At 43.0% G+C, this 25,102-nt stretch overlaps 1 protein-coding gene across 1 annotated transcript; it reads left to right on the forward strand.

Moving 5' to 3' along the window:
• Window positions 1–1,417: 1,417 nt before the first annotated feature.
• Window positions 1,418–24,620, forward strand: TSPAN15 (tetraspanin 15). The gene is made up of 8 exons (XM_077285757.1): window positions 1,418–2,682; window positions 13,500–13,685; window positions 13,771–13,845; window positions 13,926–14,021; window positions 17,688–17,804; window positions 18,211–18,258; window positions 19,064–19,180; window positions 21,007–24,620. The coding sequence occupies exons 1-8, from the start codon at window positions 2,596–2,598 to the stop codon at window positions 21,175–21,177; spliced, it is 897 nt and encodes a 298-aa protein (XP_077141872.1). The 5' UTR covers window positions 1,418–2,595; the 3' UTR covers window positions 21,178–24,620.
• The last annotated feature ends 482 nt before the right edge of the window (window positions 24,621–25,102 follow it).

A 25,102-nucleotide genomic window follows, 5' to 3' on the forward strand; every position in this document is an offset into this window, starting at 1 on the left:
GTAGGAGGACACTCACAGGACTGTATCAGGACACTCACAGGACCGTATGAGGACACTCACAGGACCGTATGAGGACACTCACAGGACCGTATGAGGACACTCACAGGACCGTATGAGGACACTCACAGGACCGTATGAGGACACTCACAGGACCGTATGAGGACACTCACAGGACCGTATGAGGACACTCACATGACTGTATGAGGGCACTCACAGGACTGTATGAGGGCACTCACAGGACCGTATGAGGGCACTCACAGGACCGTATGAGGGCACTCACAGGACCGTATGAGGACACTCACAGGACCGTATGAGGACACTCACAGGACCGTATGAGGACACTCACAGGACCGTATGAGGACACTCACAGGACCGTATGAGGACACTCACAGGACCGTATGAGGGCACTCACAGGACCGTATGAGGGCACTCACAGGACCGTATGAGGGCACTCACAGGACCGTATGAGGGCACTCACAGGACCGTATGAGGGCACTCACAGGACCGTATGAGGACACTCACAGGACCGTATGAGGACACTCACAGGACCGTATGAGGACACTCACAGGACCGTATGAGGACACTCACAGGACCGTATGAGGACACTCACAGGACCGTATGAGGGCACTCACAGGACCGTATGAGGGCACTCACAGGACCGTATGAGGGCACTCACAGGACCGTATGAGGGCACTCACAGGACCGTATGAGGACACTCACAGGACCGTATGAGGACACTCACAGGACCGTATGAGGGCACTCACAGGACCGTATGAGGACACTCACAGGACCGTATGAGGACACTCACAGGACCGTATGAGGACACTCACAGGACCGTATGAGGACACTCACATGACTGTATGAGGACACTCACAGGACTGTATGAGGACACTCACAGGACTATGAGGACACTCACAGGACTGTATGAGGGCACTCAGCAGAGAGGGCGCTCACAGGACCGTATGAGGACACTCACAGGACTGTATGAGGACACTCAGCAGAGAGGGCGCTCACATAACTATGAGGACACTCAGCAGAGAGGGCGCTCACAGGACCGTATGAGGACACTCACAGGACCGTATGAGGACACTCACAGGACCGTATGAGGACACTCACAGGACCGTATGAGGGCACTCACAGGACCGTATGAGGACACTCACAGGACCGTATGAGGACACTCACAGGACCGTATGAGGACACTCACAGGACCGTATGAGGGCACTCACAGGACCGTATGAGGACACTCACAGGACCGTATGAGGACACTCACAGGACTGTATGAGGGCTGTGCAGTGCCAGCAGTGCCAGTCAGGGCTGTTTCTGTGTCGCTCAGCCTGATGATGATCACTCGGGATCAGCAGGAGTCAGCTGAGGCTGTGCGCTCATACAGGGACACACCTTGGGAGGAGGCTGAGCAAGTGCAACAAGCTGGCACAGCCCAATCACTTGCCAGTGCCAGCCCACCGTTAGGGAAGCCCCGTCGCTTGCCAGGGGAAGCCCACCCATTGGAATAAGCCGACAGGGATTTATTTTTGCCAACTCCTGCACATTGCGCTCAGCTGATGACTGCGCACGTCTCCTGCTCAGTCCTGGATAATCCCGCTTCCTGTTTCCTAGGGTGACTCAAGAATCATCAACAACAAGACTGCAGCTGCAAGTCCCATCCGCGGCCCCCGTCACACACTGCCTCCTCCTGATCACACCCAGTGCGGCTCCTGCACAGCCGGCTCCTCCTGCACAGCCGGCTCCTCCTGCACAGCACACACCTGGACACATCCACACTACCTGTGCTGCTCATCCAGGGAGGAGAGGGAGGGAAGGACCTGCTGCATGGAGGCTTCAAGGAGTTCACACTGCATGACCCGGGCTGCAAGAACTTAACCCACTCTACCTTAACGGCAAGGAGCTCTTGTACCTAGGCTAGTACAAAGTGACCCTGAGCTGCCAGGAGCTCCTCTCTATTACCCCACCTGAGCTGCCAGGAGGTCTTCTCTATTACCCCACCTAAGTTGGCAGGAGTTCCTCTCCTATTCTGCCCCTGAGCTGGCAGGAGTTCCACTTCTACACCTGAGTTGCCAGGAGTGCCTTTCCTCTACCCCACCTGAGCTGCCAGGAGCTCCTCTCCTCTACCCCACCTGAGCTGCCAGGAGCTCCTCTCCTCTACCCCACCTGAGCTGCCAGGAGCTCCTCTCCTCTACCCCACCTGAGCTGCCAGGAGCTCCTCTCCTCTACCCCACCTGAGCTGCCAGGAGCTCCTCTCCTCTACCCCACCTGAGCTGCCAGGAGTGCCTTTCCTCTACCCCACCTGAGCTGCCAGGAGCTCCTCTCCTCTACCCCACCTGAGCTGCCAGGAGCTCCTCTCCTCTACCCCACCTGAGCTGCCAGGAGCTCCTCTCCTCTACCCCACCTGAGCTGCCAGGAACTCCTCTCCTATACCCAGGCTACTAAAAAGTTCTTCTCCAGGTGGACTTCAGGGAACATCATTCTCCACCTGAACTGCATAGTGCCACCTGGGTGAGAGGTCCCATACACCTGTGCTGTTCCGAGTCAAGGGTCCACTTGCCTGGAGGGTGCGGAGACCCCTGACCTGTGCTCATGGCTAATGAAGAGGTTCGTTACTGCTCCAGATTCCCATACCTGTGCCTGAAGTTCACCCTGATTGCATACTGTACTATATTCTGGGTAAGTTACTTTTCTCTGAATGAACTGTATGGGGCAGGTGTAATGACTTATGGGACAGCTGTCTGCACTCCGCGTGCACTATATCCCACCCTCTGTAGGTGTGCAGCTTACACTCTGTGTGGTGGTGGATGCTGTTGTTTTCTGTTATCAGCCATTCCAGACTGGGTAGATTCAGTTAGATGACTATTTCCATATCTAGTGGTACTTTAATTGGGCAAATTGTAGGAATACCGAGTTTCTGCCACCCAGTCCTTGTCCTATGCTTCGTGCCTATATGGCTGACAGTATGGAGGTATCTTAGAGTTTCGGGCGGTTACATATTTGCTCACTGAATAAAGGTAAATAAAGATCAATGAAACCAGCCAGACCAGTTGGAGGAGATCCAATAGATAGGCCGTTACCTAACTTCTGTAGTCAAGGTGTGTTTCACCTTGCACAACTACAGACTAAAATACAGAATCTGGACTTGTTTGCTTTCTTCTAGGAACAGCACCACACCTGTCTGCTGGTTGTATCTGGTATTGTAGCTCAGCTTCACTGACGTAAATGCAGTACCAGACACAACCTGTGGTCATGGGTAGCACTGTTTTGGGAAAAAATCAGACATGTTTTTCCAATGGGGGAATACCGCTTTAAGAATTACCCCTCTGTGCAAGTCTTTTTGAACTGTGCATACCACCACCTGGGGCACACACAGTATAAGGCCGGTGTCACACTCGGCGTAAGACAATACGGTCCGTATTTTACGGCCGTAATACGGCCGAAATACGGTGAAATGTTCCCAAAATAGTGATCCGTAGTCAGGGTGTGTCAGCGTATTTTGCGCATGGCATCCTCCGTATGTAATCCGTATGGCATCCGTACTGCGAGATTTTCGCGCAGGCTTGCAAAACCGACATCTAATGGATTTATGTGCTCAAATGTTCATTAAAACATATATACAGTATATATATATATATATATATATATATATATATATATATATATATATATATATATGTCATTGAGACACATATATATATATATATATATATATATATTCTGTATTTAGATTTCATTCAGCGCGATATCTGTGAACAGCCGGTAATTCAATTGCCGGCTTTTCATTTCTCCTGCACAAACCCGACAGGATATGAGACATGGTTTACATACAGTAAACCATCTCATATCCCCCTTTTTTTTGCATATTCCACACTACTAATGTTAGTAGTGTGTATGTGCAAAATTTCAGCGCTGTAGCTGCTGAAATAAAGGGTTAAATGGCGGAAAAAATTGGCGTGGGCTCCCGCGCAATTTTCTCCGCCAGAATGGTAAAGCCAGTGACTGAGGGCAGATATTAATAGCCAGGAGAGGGTCCATGGTTATTGGCCCCCCCTGGCTACAAACATCTGCCCCAGCCACCCCAGAAAAGGCACATCTGGAAGATGCGCCTATTCTGGCACTTGGCCTCTCTTCCCACTCCCTGTAGCGGTGGGATATGGGGTAATGAAGGGTTAATGCCACCTTGCTATTGGAAGGTGACATTAAGCCAGATTAATAATGGAGAGGCGTCAATTATGACACCTATCCATTATTAATCCAATTGTTGGAAAGGGTTAAAAAACACACACACACATGATTAAAAAGGATTTTAATGAAATAAACACAGCGGTTGTTGTAATAATTTATTGTTCTCGCAATCCATTTCCAGGCCCTCGCTTGGCAAAATAATAAACGCACAAGATACATACCTTCTGGTGAACCGTCTCGTCCCACGAAGTAATCCATCTGAAGGGGTTAACTAATATTACAGGCACAGCTGCGATAAACCACTCGCTCGTACCTGTAATCCCCGGGTGCTGAAAGGAAAGCTAGATCTGTACTTACATTGAGTCGCGGTGAGGCGCCCTCTGGTGGATGTTCTCATGAACTGCAGCCTGGGAACTTTTTCCCACGCTCCAGGTCATATGAGGACATCCACCAGGGGGCGCATCACCGCGACTGAAGGAAATGTAGGTCATTGACCTACATTTCATTCATTCGCCGGGGCTTACAGGCACGGAGCACAGCTGCATTTAGCAGGGCTCCTGCCTGTAATATTAGTTAACCCCTTCAGATGGATTACATCGTGTGACGTGATCTGACATCAGAAGGTATGTATCTTGTGCGTTTATTATTTTGCCAAGCGAGGGTTTGCAAATGGATTGCGAGAACAATAAATTATTACAACAACCGCTGTGTTTATTTCATTAAAATCCTTTTTAATCGTGTGTGTGTTTTTTTAACCCTTTCCTACAATTGGATTAATAATGGATAGGTGTCATAATTGACGCCTCTCCATTATTAATCTGGCTTAATGTCACCTTACAATAGCAAGGTGGCATTAACCCTTCATTACCCCATATCCCACCGCTACAGGGAGTGGGAAGAGAGTGGCCAAGTGCCAGACTAGGCGCATCTTCCAGATGTGCCTTTTCTGGGGTGGCTGGGGGCAGATGTTTGTAGCCACGGGGGGCCAGTAACCATGGACCCTCTCCTGGCTATTAATATCTGCCCTCAGTCACTGGCTTTACCGCTCTGGCGGAGAAAATTGCGCGGGAGCCCACGCCAATTTTTTCCGCCATTTAACCCTTTATTTTAGCAGCTACAGTGCCCAAATTTTGCACATACACACTATTAACATTAGTAGTGTGGAATATGCAAAAAAAATGGGGATATGAGATGGTTTACTGTATGTAAACCATGTCTCATATCATGTCGGGTTTGTGAAGGAGAAGGAAAAAGCCGGCAATTGAATTACCGACTTTTCACTAACACCGCTGCGTATTTCTCGCAAGTCACACTGCAGGTCCGTGTGGAATCCGTATTTTTCTCGCCCCCATAGACTTTCATTGGCGTATTATTTGCGCAATACGCTGACAAACGCAGCATGCTGCGATTTTGTACGGCCGTAGAAAGCCGTATAATACTGAACCGTAATATACGGCTAATAGGAGCAGCCCCATTGAGAATAATTGTGCCGTATGTAATGCGAGTTTTACGGACGTAGTTTCTGCGCTCTTACGTCCGTAAAACTCGCCAGTGTGACGCCGGCCTAAGGGCCCGATAGTTCCTAATAATGCATAATTCCACCTGCTTTGGTCATGAAAGTGGTCCCCTTACCTCCTAGAACCATTGTGCGGCTGCATAGGTTGCACCCATGATATGTCCGCCCCTACCACCACCAAGCATATATCCTCCTCTAAGGCTATGTGCACACGTTGCGGATTGGGGTGCAGAATTTTCTGCACAAAATCTGCATCTACTGGCAGAAAACGCAGGTGCAGATTTCACGCGTTTTTGATGCAGATTTTGTGCGGTTTTTATGTGGATTTTGTGCAGATTTCATGCGTTTTTTAGCACTGCAGATTTCTGTAATGGAAGGGTGCAGAAACGCTGCAGATCCGCACAAAAGAAATGACATGCTACATCTTTTGATCCGCAGCGGTTTTCATGCGAACCATTAGCACAGCTTTTTTTTTTCCTATTGATTTACATTGTACTGTAAATCACTTTGCAGATCTGCAGCGTTTCTGCATGGAAAAAAACACTGCGGATCCGCACTAAATCCGCATTGTGTGCACACAGCCTATACATCAGCTTATTGTTTCCTGTTGTCTAAATACAGCCATAGAAACCAGACCCGTATGGTTTGTCCGAACGGAGATCGCTGTAGGGTAAACCATTCTTGCAAATTGGACCTCTTGGACTCACGGAAAATAATCAATTCTACAGAACCTGATATATTGAAGAAATAACTGCAGTGTAGGAATGGAAGTTTACAGGGGATAAGGGGGGACCGCCATGAAAATGGGTAATACTTTACTAGCATCAAAGAGACCATTCAATAAGGTGTTAAAACAACATTAAAACACAAGAACAGAGAGATAAAAAATGAGTATAAAATACAGAAGAAAAGCAAGAAACAATTATTACACTGTCGGTGATGTAAAAATAGTAGCTCATGAACAAAGAATTGATGCTCAAAGTAATTATAGTGTGATAATGCGTGCATAATGTGAACACAAAAATATAGACCTAATTGTGGTGTAAGAATCCTTGAAGAAGCTACGTGAAACACTCGTTGGAAAGGGGGACGGAGGGATAATGTAATTTTCACACCATATTGTGGTCTATATTTTTGTTTGATTATTTTGTCATATTTGTATTCACATTACATACGTATTAATGTGAATACAAACATGACTAAATGATCTAAGAAAAATACAGACCCGATTGTAGTGTAAGTATCCCTGAAGAAGCTATGCGAAACGCTCATTGGAGAGTGGGACGAAGGGCAGCGTGATTTTCACACCATAATCAGGTCTGTGTTCTTCTTTTGATTGTTTTGTCATGTTTGTAATCAAACAAGAATACAGGCCTGATTGTGGTGTGAAAATCGCGCTGTCCCTCCATCCCACTCTCCAACAAGTGTTTCGCATAGCTTTTTCAGGGATACTTACACCACAATCGGGTCTGTATTCTTCTTTGATTGTTACATCATTATTTCATCATATTTTTGTATTCACATCACGTACATATTATCAGAATATTTTCTTGGGCAGCAATTCTTCATTCATGATCTATTAACTTGACATGAATAATACCTTGGACACTGTAATAATTGTTTCTTGCGGTTTCTCCACCCTTCTGCTTTTTTTATGCTGTTTTTTAACTTTGTCCTTGTGGTTTTGTTTGTTTTGTTTGTTTTTTTACATTTTAGATGTTTTTCTTCGTTAAGTGTGGATAACAGCCTTTTGTTTAGGTTAATCTGTTTTTAGAGATGGCACGTTTCGCTGGCACTTATCAGAAAATCAGCGTTTCGCCAATCTTTTTATTGCTCGGGTCCAGAGGCCCACTCAGCGGGTCAGAACGGGGGAACATATGTGACGTGGAATGCCTAAAAGGGGTATGGTTAGGTAAATAATAAGTGTGAACCTCTGCATCCCTTCAAAGTTAAGTAAAGTTAGCCAGTTTGGTTAAATCTTACATGGGCATTGTGTAGATTGTAAGGCTTAGGCACGGAGGCTGCATTGTGGCACATAAAACCTCTAAGGCGTAACTATCGTGGGTGCAGGGGTTGTAGAAGCACCAGTGCTCTGGGTATTGGGGTGGCCGAAAAGTCCATTTTGGCCAATAAGAAAGATCAATACTTGTAAAGAACGGTGATAGTTGGGGGTGCCCCGTTGAAGAGTTTACATTGGAGCCCAAAAGCGTCAAGTTACCCAACTGTCTAGGCTCACAATAGTTGGTGTAAAGTATCTCTGTATTGCACGCTATTCTCACCAGAAAAACTTTCGTGAAATAGTACGTATTCTATCTGTATTTTTGTCTGTAGCTTGAGAGGTAGCTGCGTTCATAATTCCACAGGCTGCAGAGCTGAAATCTCCCAGCATTCCTTGCTGACACAATGCTTGTATCGCTTGGCCCTGGTGGTTTCTGTAAAGTACGGTCATTTGATAAGAAACTAACGTTGGCCGCACGTTAGTGACTTTGGACAGCCGTGCGGTGAACCACTCCCTTTACCTCTGCTCCCTTTGATACAACAGTTCAAGAAAAGGGCAACGTAAATCCATTGTAGTGATATGTGCAATGCCAGAAATCTCTTGGTGGTGCCAAAGGGGTTTTAATAATACATAAAATCCATTTATTCTTTGAATCGATGGTCCAAGACCAGAGACCTTCACCTGCTGAAAATCTCAGAAGATCATTGTGACCGAGTTGAGATGAATGTTTCCATGCATTCTATCGCCAATCTTTCCATCTTCCACCATGATCCAACCAACACCTAATTCTGGAATTTGATGTTGTTGTCCCATGAAGAGAAGCTGTTGCAGGAGAGGTGATAACCTTTTAGATTGGTCGGCAGCCCACCCGATCTCTAGAACAAGGTACATTTATCCCAATTCAAGTGGAGCGGGTGTGAGTATGCCCAACCACCACTTTATTCATTATCTATTGGGACTGCTGGAAAAAGTCGAGCTCTGAGCTTAGCAGTCACAAGGGGATGTATGGAGTACCAATCACGCATGCGCACTACCTCTTCAGCATACGCCTTTTTGTGGCCGGATGCCACCTATCCGTCCAGACTGTTGGAACTACACCTCCATGAACTATTTGTGGACATATTCAGAAGATGGTCCCTGTGAAGGAAAAGTATCCTTCATTATAATGCACCCCTTTGAGCTTGGAGGTGGAAGTGTGACCCCTTATCTTTTGGTCCCCTCTGAGGCTGCACCAATGGTATAGTCACCTGTGTCATGAAAGAAAGGGTCCAGTAACAAGGCATGCACTAAGTCTAATGTTTATGGAGTCGGAAGGCTAAGGTCAGCTGAACTTGCCAATATCAGCCAAGTTGGTCGACAGCGTGTATGAGGGACCCCAACTGATTATGTCCAGGCATATCAGGATCCAACATGTCTGACTTCAGACAGTTGACTCTTTTATTGTTGGTGAGATAAGGCACCTGGCAGCGACACACTCATGGAGAGTACTGGCACGCATGGCCGGGCACGTGCGCCTGTCTTTGGGTGAGTTGGACGAGATCATTGCCTGCCGACCCATCAGATTAAACCACTAGTCGGCCAGCAGCTTTCTAAAGTAGCTTTAGGGTCTGCATAAAATACTGCTGTCATCTTTTGGGTAGAGTTGGGTTTACAGTTGTTGACTTTCGGCATTAAATAACCGCTAATCGGCTTTATGACTGCAGTCGTAGCCTGCTTAGACGGGTCAACCGCACTTCCAGTGCATGTAAAACAATTGATAATACATCATTCAGTGTCCATACACTGTCATTGTTCTTGGTAGCATGTTTACACAGGGTGATATGCTGCTGAGAACTATGATTTTTTTAGGGAAGAGTCAAATGGCCGTAGATCGGGATGCAATGCTGAAACTGGCCGGCGGCTTTTCTGACCCGAGCGTGACCGCTTCGTGTATCTTTATGTAGCTGTCACCCTCTGGTCGAGAGAGTCGCCGGCCAGTCCGAGCCTTGCATTCCGATCTATGGCCGATTTATACAGCTGTGTTACTGCGTCCCTAGGCCAGCTCATTCATTGGGTGAATGTTAGCCTGTTCCTCTGACTCATTATTGGGGGAAAAAAGTGTTCATGACAATTGACCACTATAAATGCCCCCTTAAAGAGAATCTGTCAGCAGGATTTCACACCCAAACTATTTATATGTGCATGTACCTCTTTCAAAGACAAGTCCAGCAATACCTTTTTACCTAGACAGTCAATTCCTCTGTTACTGAGAAATCAGCCTTTGGATTGATCTACCATAGCTCTTCAGCCTCATTTGTATATCTGCAGCCTCTGTCACTCCAGCTCTATTCCCCGCCCTGCGATGTCTCCACCTGCTTTACCAATCGGCGGTTGGTCTGCGTAGATGCCCCCTTACACTTTAACAATATACATTAAAAGAATCAAGATGAAGATCTTGAGAAAATTGATAACTGCCTGCCAACTTCTGGATATGTACCTTTTTTAGTTGCTGTTTATTGTTCTATTTTCTTGTAAGCCTCTTATCAGTTACTGCTCCAGCAGGGAGTGCCGTGTTATCAGCGATGGCCTTTTAACTTAATGATTCGTCTAATGGAAAATGGTCAGGAAAACTTGCGGTGCCATGTGGTGATATTGTAAATGTCCGTATATTATAGCAGCACTTTATACTTGTGTTACTGTGTATTGCGGCACTTGGTAAGTGGTAAAAAAAATCTGCAGCAGTGGTAAGGGCTTATATGCATAATAGATGATGGTTAACACACACTAATAGCAGCCAAAGTACCCTTTCTATAGATACACCTACCTAAATATTGGGTCCTGTGATATCGGCACCAAGACGTTCTCAGCAGATCCTATACGTTGCTTGTTGCGGCTTTCATAGATTAGACTTGTGTTTCCTGCTCATCCCACAAATGATCAGAAGGACTGAGATCTGGAGAACATGGAGACAAGTCATCCGCTTGATCTTTCTCTTGTTCCTCAGACCAATCCTGACCAACCATTCTCCTGCTGAACGAGGCACTGCACTTGGGGAATACCTCAACAATGAAAGGGACATTAGTCTGTATAGCGTTGTGTAGTTGACACATGTCACATCTACATGATACCAGGATCTGAGGTTTCCAGCAGAAAGTTGCCCCATCACACTGCCCTCACCAGCTCATGTTCTTGCCACCCTGGTGCCATATTATTCCCGGTTGTCCACATGATGAAAAAAGAAAATGTTGTTAATCAGACAAGGCCTCCTACTTCAATGATCCAGTTCTGATGTCCACATGGCCATTGTGGGCATTTTCACCAGTGGCTTGGGGTCAGTAGGGAGAACAAGTCCTATTTTGATCCATCCGCAACACTTGGCTATACAAGTCAATGGGAATCCATGAAACGTGGATTCAAATCGGAATGCTTCGGTGTCTTACAGATCCACAGCTTAGTGATCCATTTTAATATAATCTGAATTAAAGGTTAAAAAAAAGTTTCAGGTGTCTTTTTCTTGGCTTGATAACAAACATTTCTTCAGTGAAGGGGGAAAAAGACATACAACTAGGATGACACCTTAGAAAAAATGCTGTCATGGATCTTTTAATAGTGCTGGGCTTAATGTAATAGCCTCCAGGGCCCAGGTGCGAATGCACCAGAGTATACAGTCCCTTGAAAAGGTGTTCATACCTCTTGAACTTTTTCAACAGTTTTTCAAGTTACACCCACAAAAAAATAAATGTATTTTATTGGGATTTTATGTGATATACCAACACAAAGTAGCAAGTACTTCTGAAGTGTAAAGGAATTGATACCTGGTTTCTAAATATTTTAAATATATAAATATGAATATTGTGACATGCATTTGTATTCAGCCCCTCTTGAGGTGAGATTTTTGCTCATTCCTCTTTGCACGTTCGCTCTCGCTCAGCGAGATTGGATGGAGACTTCTGTGATCAATTTTCAAGTCTTCCCACAGATTCTCAATCTGATTTAGTTATAGATTGTGACTGGACCTTACACACACACACACACACACACACACACACACACACACACACACACACACACACACACACACACACACACACACACACACACACACACACACGTGTTGATCTAAACCCTCCAATGTAACTCTGAGAGTATGTTTAGGGTCATTGTTCTGCTGGAAGGTGAACCTATGTCCCAGTCTCAACTCTTTTGCAGCCTCGAACAGGTTTTCCTACAGGAGTGCACTTTATTTAGCTTCATCCATCAACTCTGACCAGCTTCCCTGTCCCTGTTGGAGAAAAGCATCCCCACAGCATGATGCTTCCACCACCATGTGTGACGGTAGGGATGTTGTTTTCAGGGTGTTATGCAGTGTTTGTTTTCCACCACACATATTGCGGACATATTCTCCACCCTGAGCTGTGGATCTCTGCACCTCCTTCAGTGACCATGAGCTTCTTGTCTACTTCTCTAATTAGTGCTCTTCTTGCTTGGGATGTCAGTTTAGGTGGACGCCCATGTCTTGGTAGGTTTGCAGTTGGGCTATACTCCTCCCATTTTTTGGATGATGGATTGAACAATGCTGCGTCAGATGTTCAGCGCTTAGGCTATTTTTTTTTATAATCTAACCCTGATTTACACTTCTCCATAACTTCATCCTTTACCTGTCTGGTGTGCTCCTTGGTTTTCATGATGTTTGATCTCTAATGTTCTCACCCAATCCTCTGAGGCCTCCACAGATCAGCTGTAGTTATGGTGAGAATAAACTACACACAGGAGGACTCAATTTACCAATTATGTGACTTCTGGAGGGGATTTGTCACTTAAAATTTTATTTAGGGGTATCAGACTACAGGGGGTTGAATAAAAATGCATGTCACAATATTCAGATATATATTTTTAAGATATTTAGAAACCCCTGTATTTTCTTTACACTCCACAAATACTTGCTACTTTTGTGTTGGCATCACATAAAATCCCAATAAAATACATGAGTGCAATGTGAAAAAATGTGGAAAAGCTCACTGGATATGAATAGTTTTTCAAGGCTTGTGGCTCATCTAAATGGACCTTTTACACATTAATTTCATTATTTCTAGTCCTGAAATGCATAGATGGGAAGATAATAATTGCGATAGAGCCCTCCATGGATTGCTAGGGGAGGTGAGTGACAAATATATTTTTTTCCATCTGTGACATGTAGACACTGGATATCTTGCCTATCCACCTTCCTTCTCTCGCTGTTGACTTTCTTCCCCCTCCTCCAGTTTTCAGAGCAGCTTTGTTGTGATACTATCTTAAGACAATTATGAGAAACTTCTCCTTTTTTCAGTTGTGGGACATATTTTTGTTCTTTAAATCAGGTCCAGGCATGTGACGGTATTGTGACATTCCTTCACATCTAGCAGGCAGCGTAAGATGAACTGCGTCTACTCGAGAAATGTCCGTGTCACAGAGGATAAAGAATCCCTGGAAACGTTCCATCTTGCCCTCATTTCTTTTATGGCCTTATAACTTCCAGATTTTTTTTTTTCTTTTATATGATTAAAAAAAGTGTGTTCACTACATTTTCTGATATCCATTTCTCGCTGTTTATAGATATCTGCTTGCTCTCGATCACTTGGAATCTTTCACTGTTCACTTTTAATACATCTGTCCTAATCGTGTGATGGAAATGGCACAGCTCTGATTACTGTAGTGGACCGAGCCGTAGACCTGTGCTTCCATCGCAAAGAGAGCTAAACCATATTTATTGGTGATTTTCGGATTGTTTTTGTATTCTATTCGTTGCCCATTCGGTAATTCTCTCTTCCTCCCCAGCTCATAGGTGCGTTCATCCTGGCTATCGGGATCTATGCAGAGGTGGAGAGGCAGAAATACAAGACTTTACAAGGCACCTTCCTTGCTCCTGCCATCCTCCTCATCCTACTGGGAGTGGTCATGTTTGTTGTCTCCTTCATCGGTGTCTTGGCCTCACTCCGCGATAACCTGTGCCTTCTCCAAGTGGTGAGTGTTGTCGACATTCAGTCCGGTCTCCGTGACCGCGTTGTATCTGAATGTTTAACTTTTACAGTTTTTGTTTTTTTTGTAGTTCATGTATACTCTGGGGGTCTGCCTCCTGTTGGAGTTGACTGGGGGGATCATGGGCTTAATCTTTAGAAATCAGGTATGTATTATTTTTCGCCATTGTGCCCGTCCTACTGCGTGCCCATTGCTGTCAGTCATGATGTCTTTCTTTTACACCAGACAATGGATTTGCTGAATAAAAACATTCGGAAGGGAATCCAGAATTACTATGATGACCTCGACTTCAAAAATATCATGGACTTTGTGCAAAAACAGGTGACTGTTTCTTGAATTCTGTTCCGCCATGAATTTAATTACATAGGTATAAAAAAAAAAAAAAAAAAATAGTAATAGGAATTAGTAGGGCATAAAAGATTAGATAATTGCTGGTATCCTCCAAAAACAGTGCCACATATCTTCAGAGGTTGTGTCTGGTACTGCAGCTTTACATGGGGAAAAAAACCCTCCAAGGTCACATGAATGGGAGAAAACAAGACTGCACATGCAGATAAATGCAACTTTAAAAAAAAAAATAAAAAATGTGTGTGTGTGTGTGTATGTATATATATATATATATATATATATATATATATATATATATATATATATATATATATATATATATATATATATATATATATATAGGTCCTTCTCAAAAAATTAGCATATAGTGTTAAATTTCATTATTTACCATAATGTAATGATTACAATTAAACTTTCATATATTATACATTCATTATCCACCAACTGAAATTTGTCAGGTCTTTTATTGTTTTAATACTGATGATTTTGGCATACAACTCCTGATAACCCAAAAAACCTGTCTCAATAAATTAGCATATTTCACCCGGCCAATCAAATAAAAGTGTTTTTTAATAACAAACAAAAAAACCATCAAATAATAATGTTCAGTTATGCACTCAATACTTGGTCGGGAATCCTTTGGCAGAAATGACTGCTTCAATGCGGCGTGGCATGGAGGCAATCAGCCTGTGACACTGCTGAGATGTTATGGAGGCCCAGGATGCTTCAATAGCGGCCTTAAGCTCATCCAGAGTGTTGGGTCTTGCGTCTCTCAACTTTCTCTTCACAATATCCCACAGATTCTCTATGGGGTTCAGGTCAGGAGAGTTGGCAGGCCAATTGAGCACAGTAATACCATGGTCAGTAAACCATTTACCAGTGGTTTTGGCACTGTGAGCAGGTGCCAGGTCGTGCTGAAAAATGAAATCTTCATCTCCATAAAGCATTTCAGCCGATGGAAGCATGAAGTGCTCCAAAATCTCCTGATAGCTAGCTGCATTGACCCTGCCCTTGATGAAACACAGGGGACCAACACCAGCAGCTGACATGGCACCCCACACCATGGCATTTTGGCATTTCCTTCTCCCCAGTCTTCCTCCAGACTCTGGCACCTTGATTTCCGAATGACATGCAAAATTTGCTTTCATCAGAAAAAAGTACTTGGGACCACTTAGCAACAGTCCAGTGCTGCTTCTCTGTAGCCCAGGTCAGGCGCTTCTGCCGCTGTTTATGGTTCAAAAGTGGCTTTACCTGGGGAATGCGGCACCTGTAGCCCATTTCCTGCACACGCCTGTGCACGGTGGCTCTGGATGTTTCCACACCAGACTCAGTCCACTGCTTCCTCAGGTTCCCCAAGGTCTGGAATCGGTCCTTCTCCACAATCTTCCTCAGGGTCCGGTCACCTCTTCTCGTTGTACAGCGTTTTCTGCCACATTGTTTCCTTCCAACAGACTTACCATTGAGGTGCCTTGATACAGCACTCTGGGAACAGCCTATTTGTTGAGAAATTTCTTTCTGGGTCTTACCCTCTTGCTTGAGGGTGTCAATGATGGCTTTCTTGACATCTGTCAGGTCGCTAGTCTTACCCATGATGGGGGTTTTGAGTAATGAACCAGGCAGGGAGTTTTTAAAAGCCTCAGGTATCTTTTGCATGTGTTTAGAGTTAATTAGTTGATTCAGAAGATTAGGGTAATAGGTCGTTTAGAGAACCTTTTCTTGATATGCTAATTTATTGAGACAGGTTTTTTGGGTTATCAGGAGTTGTATGCCAAAATCATCAGTATTAAAACAATAAAAGACCTGACAAATTTCAGTTGGTGGATAATGAATCTATAATATATGAAAGCTTAATTGTAATCATTACATTATGGTAAATAATGAAATTTAACACTATATGCTAATTTTTTGAGAAGGACCTGTATATACATATATATATGTATATGTATATGTATATATATATATATATATATATATATATATATATATATATATATATATATATATATATATATATATATATATATATATATATATATATATATATATATATATATATATGTGTATATATATATGTATCTCAAGGCTTGAGAAAGGCTCAGTTGAGCCGAAACGTCGCTGAGACATGTGAGTTCATTAAAGTCCTGCATATTTTTCTGAAAACGGAGTGCTGCCTGCTTTTTTTGAATATTGATTGGAGACGACCGGTGGACGGGTGGTCTATGGGCATTGCACCCGAAGCTAAGTATAAGGAGTTGTGCTGTTCCATTTTTTTGGGTAATATATATCTATCTATCTATCCATTTCCACAATTGGATGTGTTTAAATAAAATGTTCCTGTGCTGAGATAATCTTATAAATGTGCCCCTGCTGTGTAATGGCTGTGTCTGTCTGACCCTACAGGGACATGGTCTAATCATAACACGGCTCCTGGGCAGGAGAGGAAGAAATAAGTATGTTCCTGTATGGTCGGACACGACCATTACACAGTACACAGCAGGGGCACATTTATAAGATTATCTCGGCTCAGGAACATTTTATTTACACACATCCAATTGTGGAAGTTTTTATTATTCAAAGATGTATTGATTAAAATCAACTTTTATTCATGGGAAAATCCCTTTAAGGCTGGTTTCACACTTGCGTTTTGATCTGCAGCGTTTTAAAAAAAAAACGCATGTGAAAAAAAGCATGTAAACGCGGCAAAACGCTGCATTTTTTAGACGCATGCGTTTTTGCATGCAGAAAAAAACCGCGGCGTTTTGCCGCGTTTACATGCGTTTTTTTCCTGCGTTTACGTTTTTTAAACGCATGCTGAGAAGTGTGTGACAGCTGCCAATCATCAAAATCAACTAGAAAACCCACTATAAACAGACATAGCTAGGGTTAGGGTTAGGATCCCTAGTAACCCTAGGGATCCTAACCCTAACCCTAACCCTAGGGATCCTAACCCTAGGGATCCTAACCCTAACCCTAGGGATCCTAACCCTAACCCTAGGGATCCTAACCCTAACCCTAGGGATCCTAACCCTAACCCTAAGGGTTAGGATCCTAACCCTAAGGGTTAGGATCCTAACCCTAAGGGTTAGGATCCCTAGGGTTACTAGGGATCCTAACCTTAGGGTTAGGGTTAGGGTCCCTAGTAACCCTAGGGTTAGGGTTTTCTTGTTTTTTCTTGTGTTTAGGGTTAGGGTTTTCTTGTGTTTTCTTGTGTTTTTCTATAAAAACACATGCGTTTACATAGACAGCAATACATTTTTTTGCCGCGAATAAACGCATGCGTTTTTTTGCGGCAAAAAAACGCCGCTAGAAATTACTACAGGTTGCATTTCTGCAACTAAACGCACGCGTCAAAAAACGCATGCGTTGCCGAAAACGCGTCAAAATGCATGCTAAAAAACGCATGCGTTTTTAATGTTAAGTATAGAAAAAAAACGCATGCGTTTTTTAGCGCTAAAACGCTGCAGATCAAAACGCAAGTGTGAAACCAGCCTAACTCCATTGAATTGAATGGGCCTGTGCGGCAATACCTGTGGGTAGGTATAGCACTATTTTTGAAAGGGGGGGGGATGAAAAAGAGAGGATGGTATGTACATAGATGACGTATGATTATTTTAATGACACAAAATCTTTGGTTTCTAGTTCAAGTGTTGTGGCGCAGCAGAGTATACAGACTGGGAAAAGAATGAGTATCACTCTTGCTCAGCTCCCGGGCCTCTTGCATGCGGCGTGCCTTATACATGTTGTATCACCAACAAGGTAATGATATAATAACTGTGACCAGAAGTTCCTGGTATGAATGACTAATCTGCGGTGGGGATGAATCTGCATGCAGACACCATACTGGTATTTCTAATTTTTGTTTTTGCTTGTCTCACCATGGCTCAAGCAAACTCTAAGTGGGATTGTATGAGATCAGAAAAGCTTGCCTACTTGCTTCCAGAAAAAGCGCCACCCTTGGACCATGGGCTGTGACTAGTATTGCACTCTTCTTTTTTTTTTTTTTTGTTTTGTTTGTTTCTACAACGTAATGGTTTTCTCTGTCTGTCTTTTTCTATCAACTTCCACAAAACAAAAACCTCAAACTGTGGCATCCCGTCTAACGACATTGCATATTGCAGCAGTTTCAGACAAGTCCCAGTCACTACTTTATTCTCTCTTGCAGACAGTACTGATGAATACATTGTGTGGTTACCAAGCCATGAAGCTGAACGTATGTACTTGATGAGAGCATTGCTAGACTTTTAGATACTATTGTCTTGCATCTTAAGGGTTGTCCATTTTTTCAGGACATTTTTATTTATTTTTTTTACTTAAATTGGGGCTAAAATTTTCTTAATTGGGTACCATTACACATTTTGCACCGTTTGTTTTCTATAGCCTCATTGTTTCCTGGCCGTAGGATGAGTTGACGGAGAAACGGTCAGGCAGCCCGGTATGATGGGGAGTATGTAACTCTTTCTACCAGTCTTTCTCTGAACTTCTCTTCCTGGTTTATGGTCATAAATCAACTTCAATGCTGAATGTGCAGGGAAACAGGGAGCCTGTGAAAATCAAATGATGCAACATTTTTAATGAAGCCCAATTGCCAAAAATATTTTTAGTCCCAAATGCATGCATTTAAATTAAAAGAAAAAAATTGTCCCTGAAGGTGGACCTTGTCTTCATTTTCAATATTAATGAATTTTTACCTCTTTAATTCTAACTAGGAAGACTTGCATACTGTGCCCATACACTGTTAATGTCAATCATATGGGCCCCATTTACTATTATTATTATTATTATTATTATTATTATTATTATTATTATTATTATTACATTTGCAAATTTTTCTTTTTGCTTTTTTTTTTTTGTGTAATGGATTTTGGTATAATAGCAAAATTGTTTGAGGCCACGCTGTCAATCTCATGTCTTTAGCTCCGGCCTAATGTTTTGGTTTTTTTTTTTCTCCCTTTTTTCTACTATTACTGCTGTCATGTATGTTCTTTTTGACACCATGTCATCCCTCTCCTCTTCAGAGACAGGCAGCTCAGGAGTTTATCCACGTCAGAGGCTGCACGAATGCTGTCATTATCTGGTTCTTGGATAATTACACAATCATGGCTGGTGCATTACTGGGCATCCTACTCCCACAGGTCAGTGTGCACAGGAACCTGAACAGCCAAGTGGCCGTCTAGTCTTATTTGTAGACGGCGGGTCCCAATAGGGGACCCTTCTCTGACCTACGCTGAAATGGGGGCTATGGTCTGCAATTCTTGTGGCGACATCCATTTATCAGTGCTCTTAGTTTAAATGCCTTAGCACCAAATCTATATTAAGTACAGTTTTCCGCTTAGGGGGGGTTGTCCATTACTTTAAGGTTGGGTTCACTGTGCGTATTTGGTGTGGATATTGAGCACTTAAAAGCTGAATTGTTTCACAGTACCAGTAAAGAGGATGAGGTTTTTTTTAAATTTAATCTCATCCCCATGCTGTGCTTTTAGTTTTTTAGGGGGGGGGGGGGGGCGCGCATCAGAATCCATCTTGAAACTTTTTTAAGTGATTTTTACCCATTAATTTAATTGGAGATTCTACATCTGACCTGTAGTTTAAACTTGCCGTCTTTGCATTCTTTCGCTGTGTTTTCTTGAATTTTTTTTTGTGTGTGTTTCCACAGCAAAAAATGCACAAAAGGGCATGAATAAATATGGAAAATATGCACACATTTTTGCTGCATGAATGCTGGGGATCTCAAATTAGAAACAAGGGCATAATATTTGCACCAAATACGCAACAAATCAACCTGGCATGGAAATTTAACCTTAATGGGCCCAGGGTAGTGCAAGAAATTAAAAAACCTACGCAATTAAAAACCGGCGCCTCCTCTCCTCTCCACACTCGGTACTGTGGTGAGGTGCCAATGCAGTAGGTGAATATGGTGTTTTGATTTTTTATTCTTACACAACCTTAGACCCATTAATCACTGTATAATGCAAAGTTTTAAGTTTATAGTGTACGTCAGTACTTTACCGATTCCAAGATCTTTTTCCTGACTATGAAGCAGGCACGCACATCTTTATACCCTTAACCCGAAAGATTTCACAACCCTTAGGATGAATTTGGACATCCTTGTATCACGGTCTGGGTACGGAGCACAATGCACAGGTCTCCTAATCCAAACTCACTGGCCTTGCATATGTCTGAGGCTGGACTGGAGATATGACTATCTGCATTTAGAAGAATTAGGTGTATACAGGCTTTTCGACTGTAACAAGAACTGTATCTTTCACTGTGAGCAAGTGGAGATCTTGCAAATGGTGAAAAATGGAAGCTGTTGCATAACTCTTAATACAGTGATTTTTATTTTTTTATATAGCTCTGGAAAACTTCTCAAGGATTTTAATTGTCTAGTATATGTTATCATTCCTGCTGGGCAAAAAAAAAGATGCGGTGGTCGATTTGGTCAAAAGCGGTGTCCTATGGCTGCACTTGTCCCCTAGTGAAAATAAAAGCATATTTTTATTAATTTTTGCTTTTTTTTCTGTGATCCTGTTTGCCAACCATGAGCAATGTAGTATAGAAGCTAAATGCAAATCGGGCTGGAAGTGCACTGGGGGCGTGTCATTGCACTTGCATATTGATATGCCCTCAGTGCACTTCAGTTTGATTTGTCTGTGAATTGTAGCCTACATTGCCCATGACTGGCACATAGTGTTTCTACTAAAAAGAGGGATAAGCACTTGTATATCCATATTATTAGTGCATATGCCAAAAAGTGCTGTTTAAAGGAGCCATCAACGTTGCATAAGTCTTCTACTTGGCAGGTATTGTGGATGTGCCCTAATAGGACAGGTGGCACGTGACCGGGTGCCATGACAGTTGTCCCCTTTAATGAGTATATTTGACCTTGTAACTTTCCTTTTCCTCATACAATAAATTGTATCCTTGCATCTTTACAACTGATACTTTACTTTTCTTCTAGTTCCTGGGAGTCCTCCTGTCAATTCTTTATGTGACCCGGGTAGAAGATATGATAAGGGAGTGGAACAGTTCTGCTGATGTTCTCCTGGAGGGTGAGAGCACACAACCAGAGATTGAGTTCTCCACTGTGGGTTGTTGTCGGTGCTATCCAGGCCAGGAATCGTCAGCCTGAGCATCTTCACCTCGCAGGAATTGCCATGCTAACAGACACTAAACCTTAACCCCAAGGGCTTACCGGGATTATTGGAGGTGGTGGACTCTGCTATATGTCCCACTATGGCTGACTGGTGACATTCAGGACCATATTGTGCCGGGTAAAGCACATCACTGTATTGGTTGTCAAGTTAAGAACTTTCTGGACGTGCCCTCCAAGCAGAATTCATCTCCGTTACTTACGGCAAATGGAAACTTTGCCGTGAATATTTTGCACTCTATGGTTTCCAGGCCAATGACCTAAAATCCTGTGGCAATAACGACGTCAACTCATGTGGAGGTTGCTCCATAAATTTTCAACATAATCTGCATTTTTCTTTCTGGCTTTGAGAAGAAAAAGGGAAAATTTTGCCAACGGTGTTCAGAGAGCTTGCGAAATGGACTCCTTTTTAATTTAAAAAAAAAAAAGTACCCCAAAGATGAGCAGATCACAGAATATCTCAGTGCAGATATTCGAGCGATCGGCTGTGATCTGCTGGGAATCACAAGTGTTCATTTATCCAACAGCACTTCTAAAGGTGAAACCAAGTACTACATGGAGCACATTGAAATCCATTAAATGCACGGCCATATGAAGTCCTCCAGAGAGAAAAAGACGGGGTTCCAGACAAGACTAAATGGTTATTTGAAATGCGCACATAATCTAAGAAACTACTGTACTAATTTGGATCCCCAAAGCAGGTCCATGCGCACTTACGTTGTCAATGAGAGCAGTTTCCTTAATAGCAATGACCCCCTAATACCTCTTCTGGGCGACTAGATGGTGATGGGCATTTATTAAAAGGAATGACTATCTCATATACTTATTCCAAATATATATGTAATTTTTTTTTTTTATAAAAGTCTGAACCTTCCTTTACGTAACTGTGTACATTGTGCATTGTAACCCATCAATGTGGACGGCACATAACCAGATGTATAGATTGCTTTGCCAGAATGGCGACTTATTTTCAGACTTTAATCATGTTATGATATAAAAACTTATGGTGCTATACTCCTGGAACTTCACAAAAATGCAGGGATTTTGTTGTAGAATTGACATTTTGTATGTTTTGTCTCCGTTCATGTTTACATACAGAATTTATAACGTTGCGACTAGACTAACTGGTCTGTGCTCAGGTGTAATGTGCCATTAACCAATTATTTTATTTTTTTAAGTATTTCTACAGCTTATGCAAAGCTCATTTGACAAGAAATTAACTGAAAATTTGCACAGCCCACAAGATGGCTGCCTTGATGTTTTAATATGTACTACGGCCTATAAAATGGCTGCCGAGCTGCAAATACTACTGTATCGGTATACCGTACCCTTACAACTATTTGTTCATTACAAAATGGACACCTGTACTGCGCGTAGGAATGACTTGCCATAGCGGGGCTATTCTCCATATTGATTTCTTCTCCTATTTACCACTAATGTGTAATATAAAGGGGGCCTGTTGCCATGTTATAGATTTGCCCCCCTCTGTTAGCCAGAGCCTCTGCTTTTTAGGTGCCCGATTATTAAAGGGTCTGTCAGGTGAAGGAGATCCTTTTACATAAAATATTCTATTACTTTTATGTTACAGCAAATCCAGCAAGGGCCGTGAGGCAACACTGGTTGCTATAGACAACGGCTCCATTTTCTGTCAGCAGTAGCTGCCATACTTGATGACCTCTCGCCCAGGCTTTTCCTCATATGAACCACTATTTGCAGCCTGTGAATTTTAATACGAATTATATTTACTGGGTCGGGTTCCAACTAAAATCAAAGGCCTCAATTAGCAAAGCAGGCCTTATTGCCCGCAGCAACTAATCACTGCATAAGCACTTATTCGTTGCTATGGGCAACCTCTTGTGCACAAAATGGCTGCCATCAGTAATTGATTTGTCTTTACTAAAGGCTGAATGATGTCTTGGGATTTATTAGGCCTCCATGGACATAACAAATAACCTGTATGGAAGAACATGGAGTCTCCCATGTCTGTACGCTGCCATATTTTGGCTACTATTTTTTTTTATAAGACCAGTACTATTAAAGACAGGTGTAGACGAGCATTTTTTCTTGACATACGAGAAAATTGGATCAATTATGCTAATTGCGCTCTGATCAAAGTATGATCACATTTTCTTGGCTGTGGAGAAGATGGACTTTTTTTTTCTATATTCTATCCATTGTGTTGATGGAAATTGGACTGCACTCAGATGTCATCAAAGTGCAGTCCGATGGTTTCCATTGATTGGCATGGCCGAGTGCGATCCGAATATCGGATGAAACTCGGGCATGCAGCAATTTTTTTTTTTTTTTTCTCAGAGATCTTTACGGCCCCATAAAAATATAATTGATCCAATGTTTTGTTGCATCGCACTCAGACCGAAAACACGGTCATCTGCACCTGTCCTTAAGACAGGTAGGTAAAGTTATAAGTCCTGATGGAGATTATCCATTGGGACCTCGTTGGCTCTGTGCCTAATTCACAAATTTTGCAAATGTTTAATATTTACCCCCATCTGCCAACATACGGTAAATTGTTGCACCAATATGGTGTAAATGAACAAAAAAATATATTGGGCTCAGATAAAAATGGCAAAAACTAATGGAATAATATTTTTAAAAGATTGCAGTTTAATATCAATAGGTGTAAAATGCAGCATGGAAAACCACTGTACAGCAATACATGGAAACGATGCTTTAGACCCTGGGGTCTTTTAAAGGGGTGGTTCAGGTTTATCATACCCTTAGGGTAGGTTATCAGTATCAGAAGCATGGGCAACCCCTTTAACCTATGGGTTTTGCGAATGTACAACTTCCAGCAATGTGGCTCATACTCTTAGGGGGCAGACAGACGGACGTATTTCTTGTGAGGATCTCATTGCAATCCTCGGACTGACTGCCTGCACTCCTGACCGGAGCGTGACAGCTGCACAAAAATACGTCATGTTTGGGCCAGGAGAGGTGCCGGGCCAGTCCATGCACTGCAATGCCATCTTCGCACGAGATACGGCGGTCTGTCTACGCCATACTTTTGAAAGTTACGCAAAGGTTACCATAATTTTTGCTGTAGAGAAAAGTCCAGCATATGTTGAAATGCCATTATAACACCACAAGGGTTGGTCAGGTATGTTTTGGGTTTATTGAACAACACACTGTCATGGTTTATGTTGCAAACATTAGCTTTGACACAGATGTGAACAGAGCCGTAGACACCATATACTGGGGGGTAGTACTGCAGGTTAATGGTGTGCATTTCAATAACAGAGTATTGCTTATTATGGCACTGTATTGGGCCAGTGTGTTTGCATATGGAAAATGTGTATATGTAAAATATATTTTTTGGGGTTTAATGAGCTGTAACATTGAAATATTTTAATAAATATATGATCTGGATTGTGATTAATAAACATTAAGTATGGTTCATGGTGTATTCTAGTTAACTGCTTAAGATTCATTGTATGGGACGTGTATGTACATAAGGAAATAAGTATTTGATCCCTTGCTGCTTTTGTAAGTTTACCCATTGACATACATGAACAGTCTATCATTTTAACCCATTCACGACAAGCGCCATACTAGTACGGCGCACGTCGTGTCCCCCCCGGAGCCCACATCTTTCCCGGAACAGCCACAGGTGGAGTTGCGATACACCTGCGGCTATTAACCCGTTTAATGCCGCTGTCAAGCGATGACAGCGGCATTTAACAAGTGCTTCCGGCCATCGGGCAGGAAATCCGCCCACCGGTGACCCCCGTCACGTGATCGCGGGTCATCGGTGGGTTGGCATCACAGCCAGAGGTCTCCTAGAGACTAGTGATGAGCGAGTATACTCGTTGCTCGGATTTTCCCAAGCACGCTCGGGTGATCACCGAGTATTTGTGATTGCTCGGAGATTTAGTTTTTGTTGACG

Source organism: Ranitomeya variabilis, chromosome 2, assembly GCF_051348905.1.
Source record: "Ranitomeya variabilis isolate aRanVar5 chromosome 2, aRanVar5.hap1, whole genome shotgun sequence".
Taxonomy (NCBI): Eukaryota; Metazoa; Chordata; class Amphibia; order Anura; family Dendrobatidae; genus Ranitomeya; species Ranitomeya variabilis.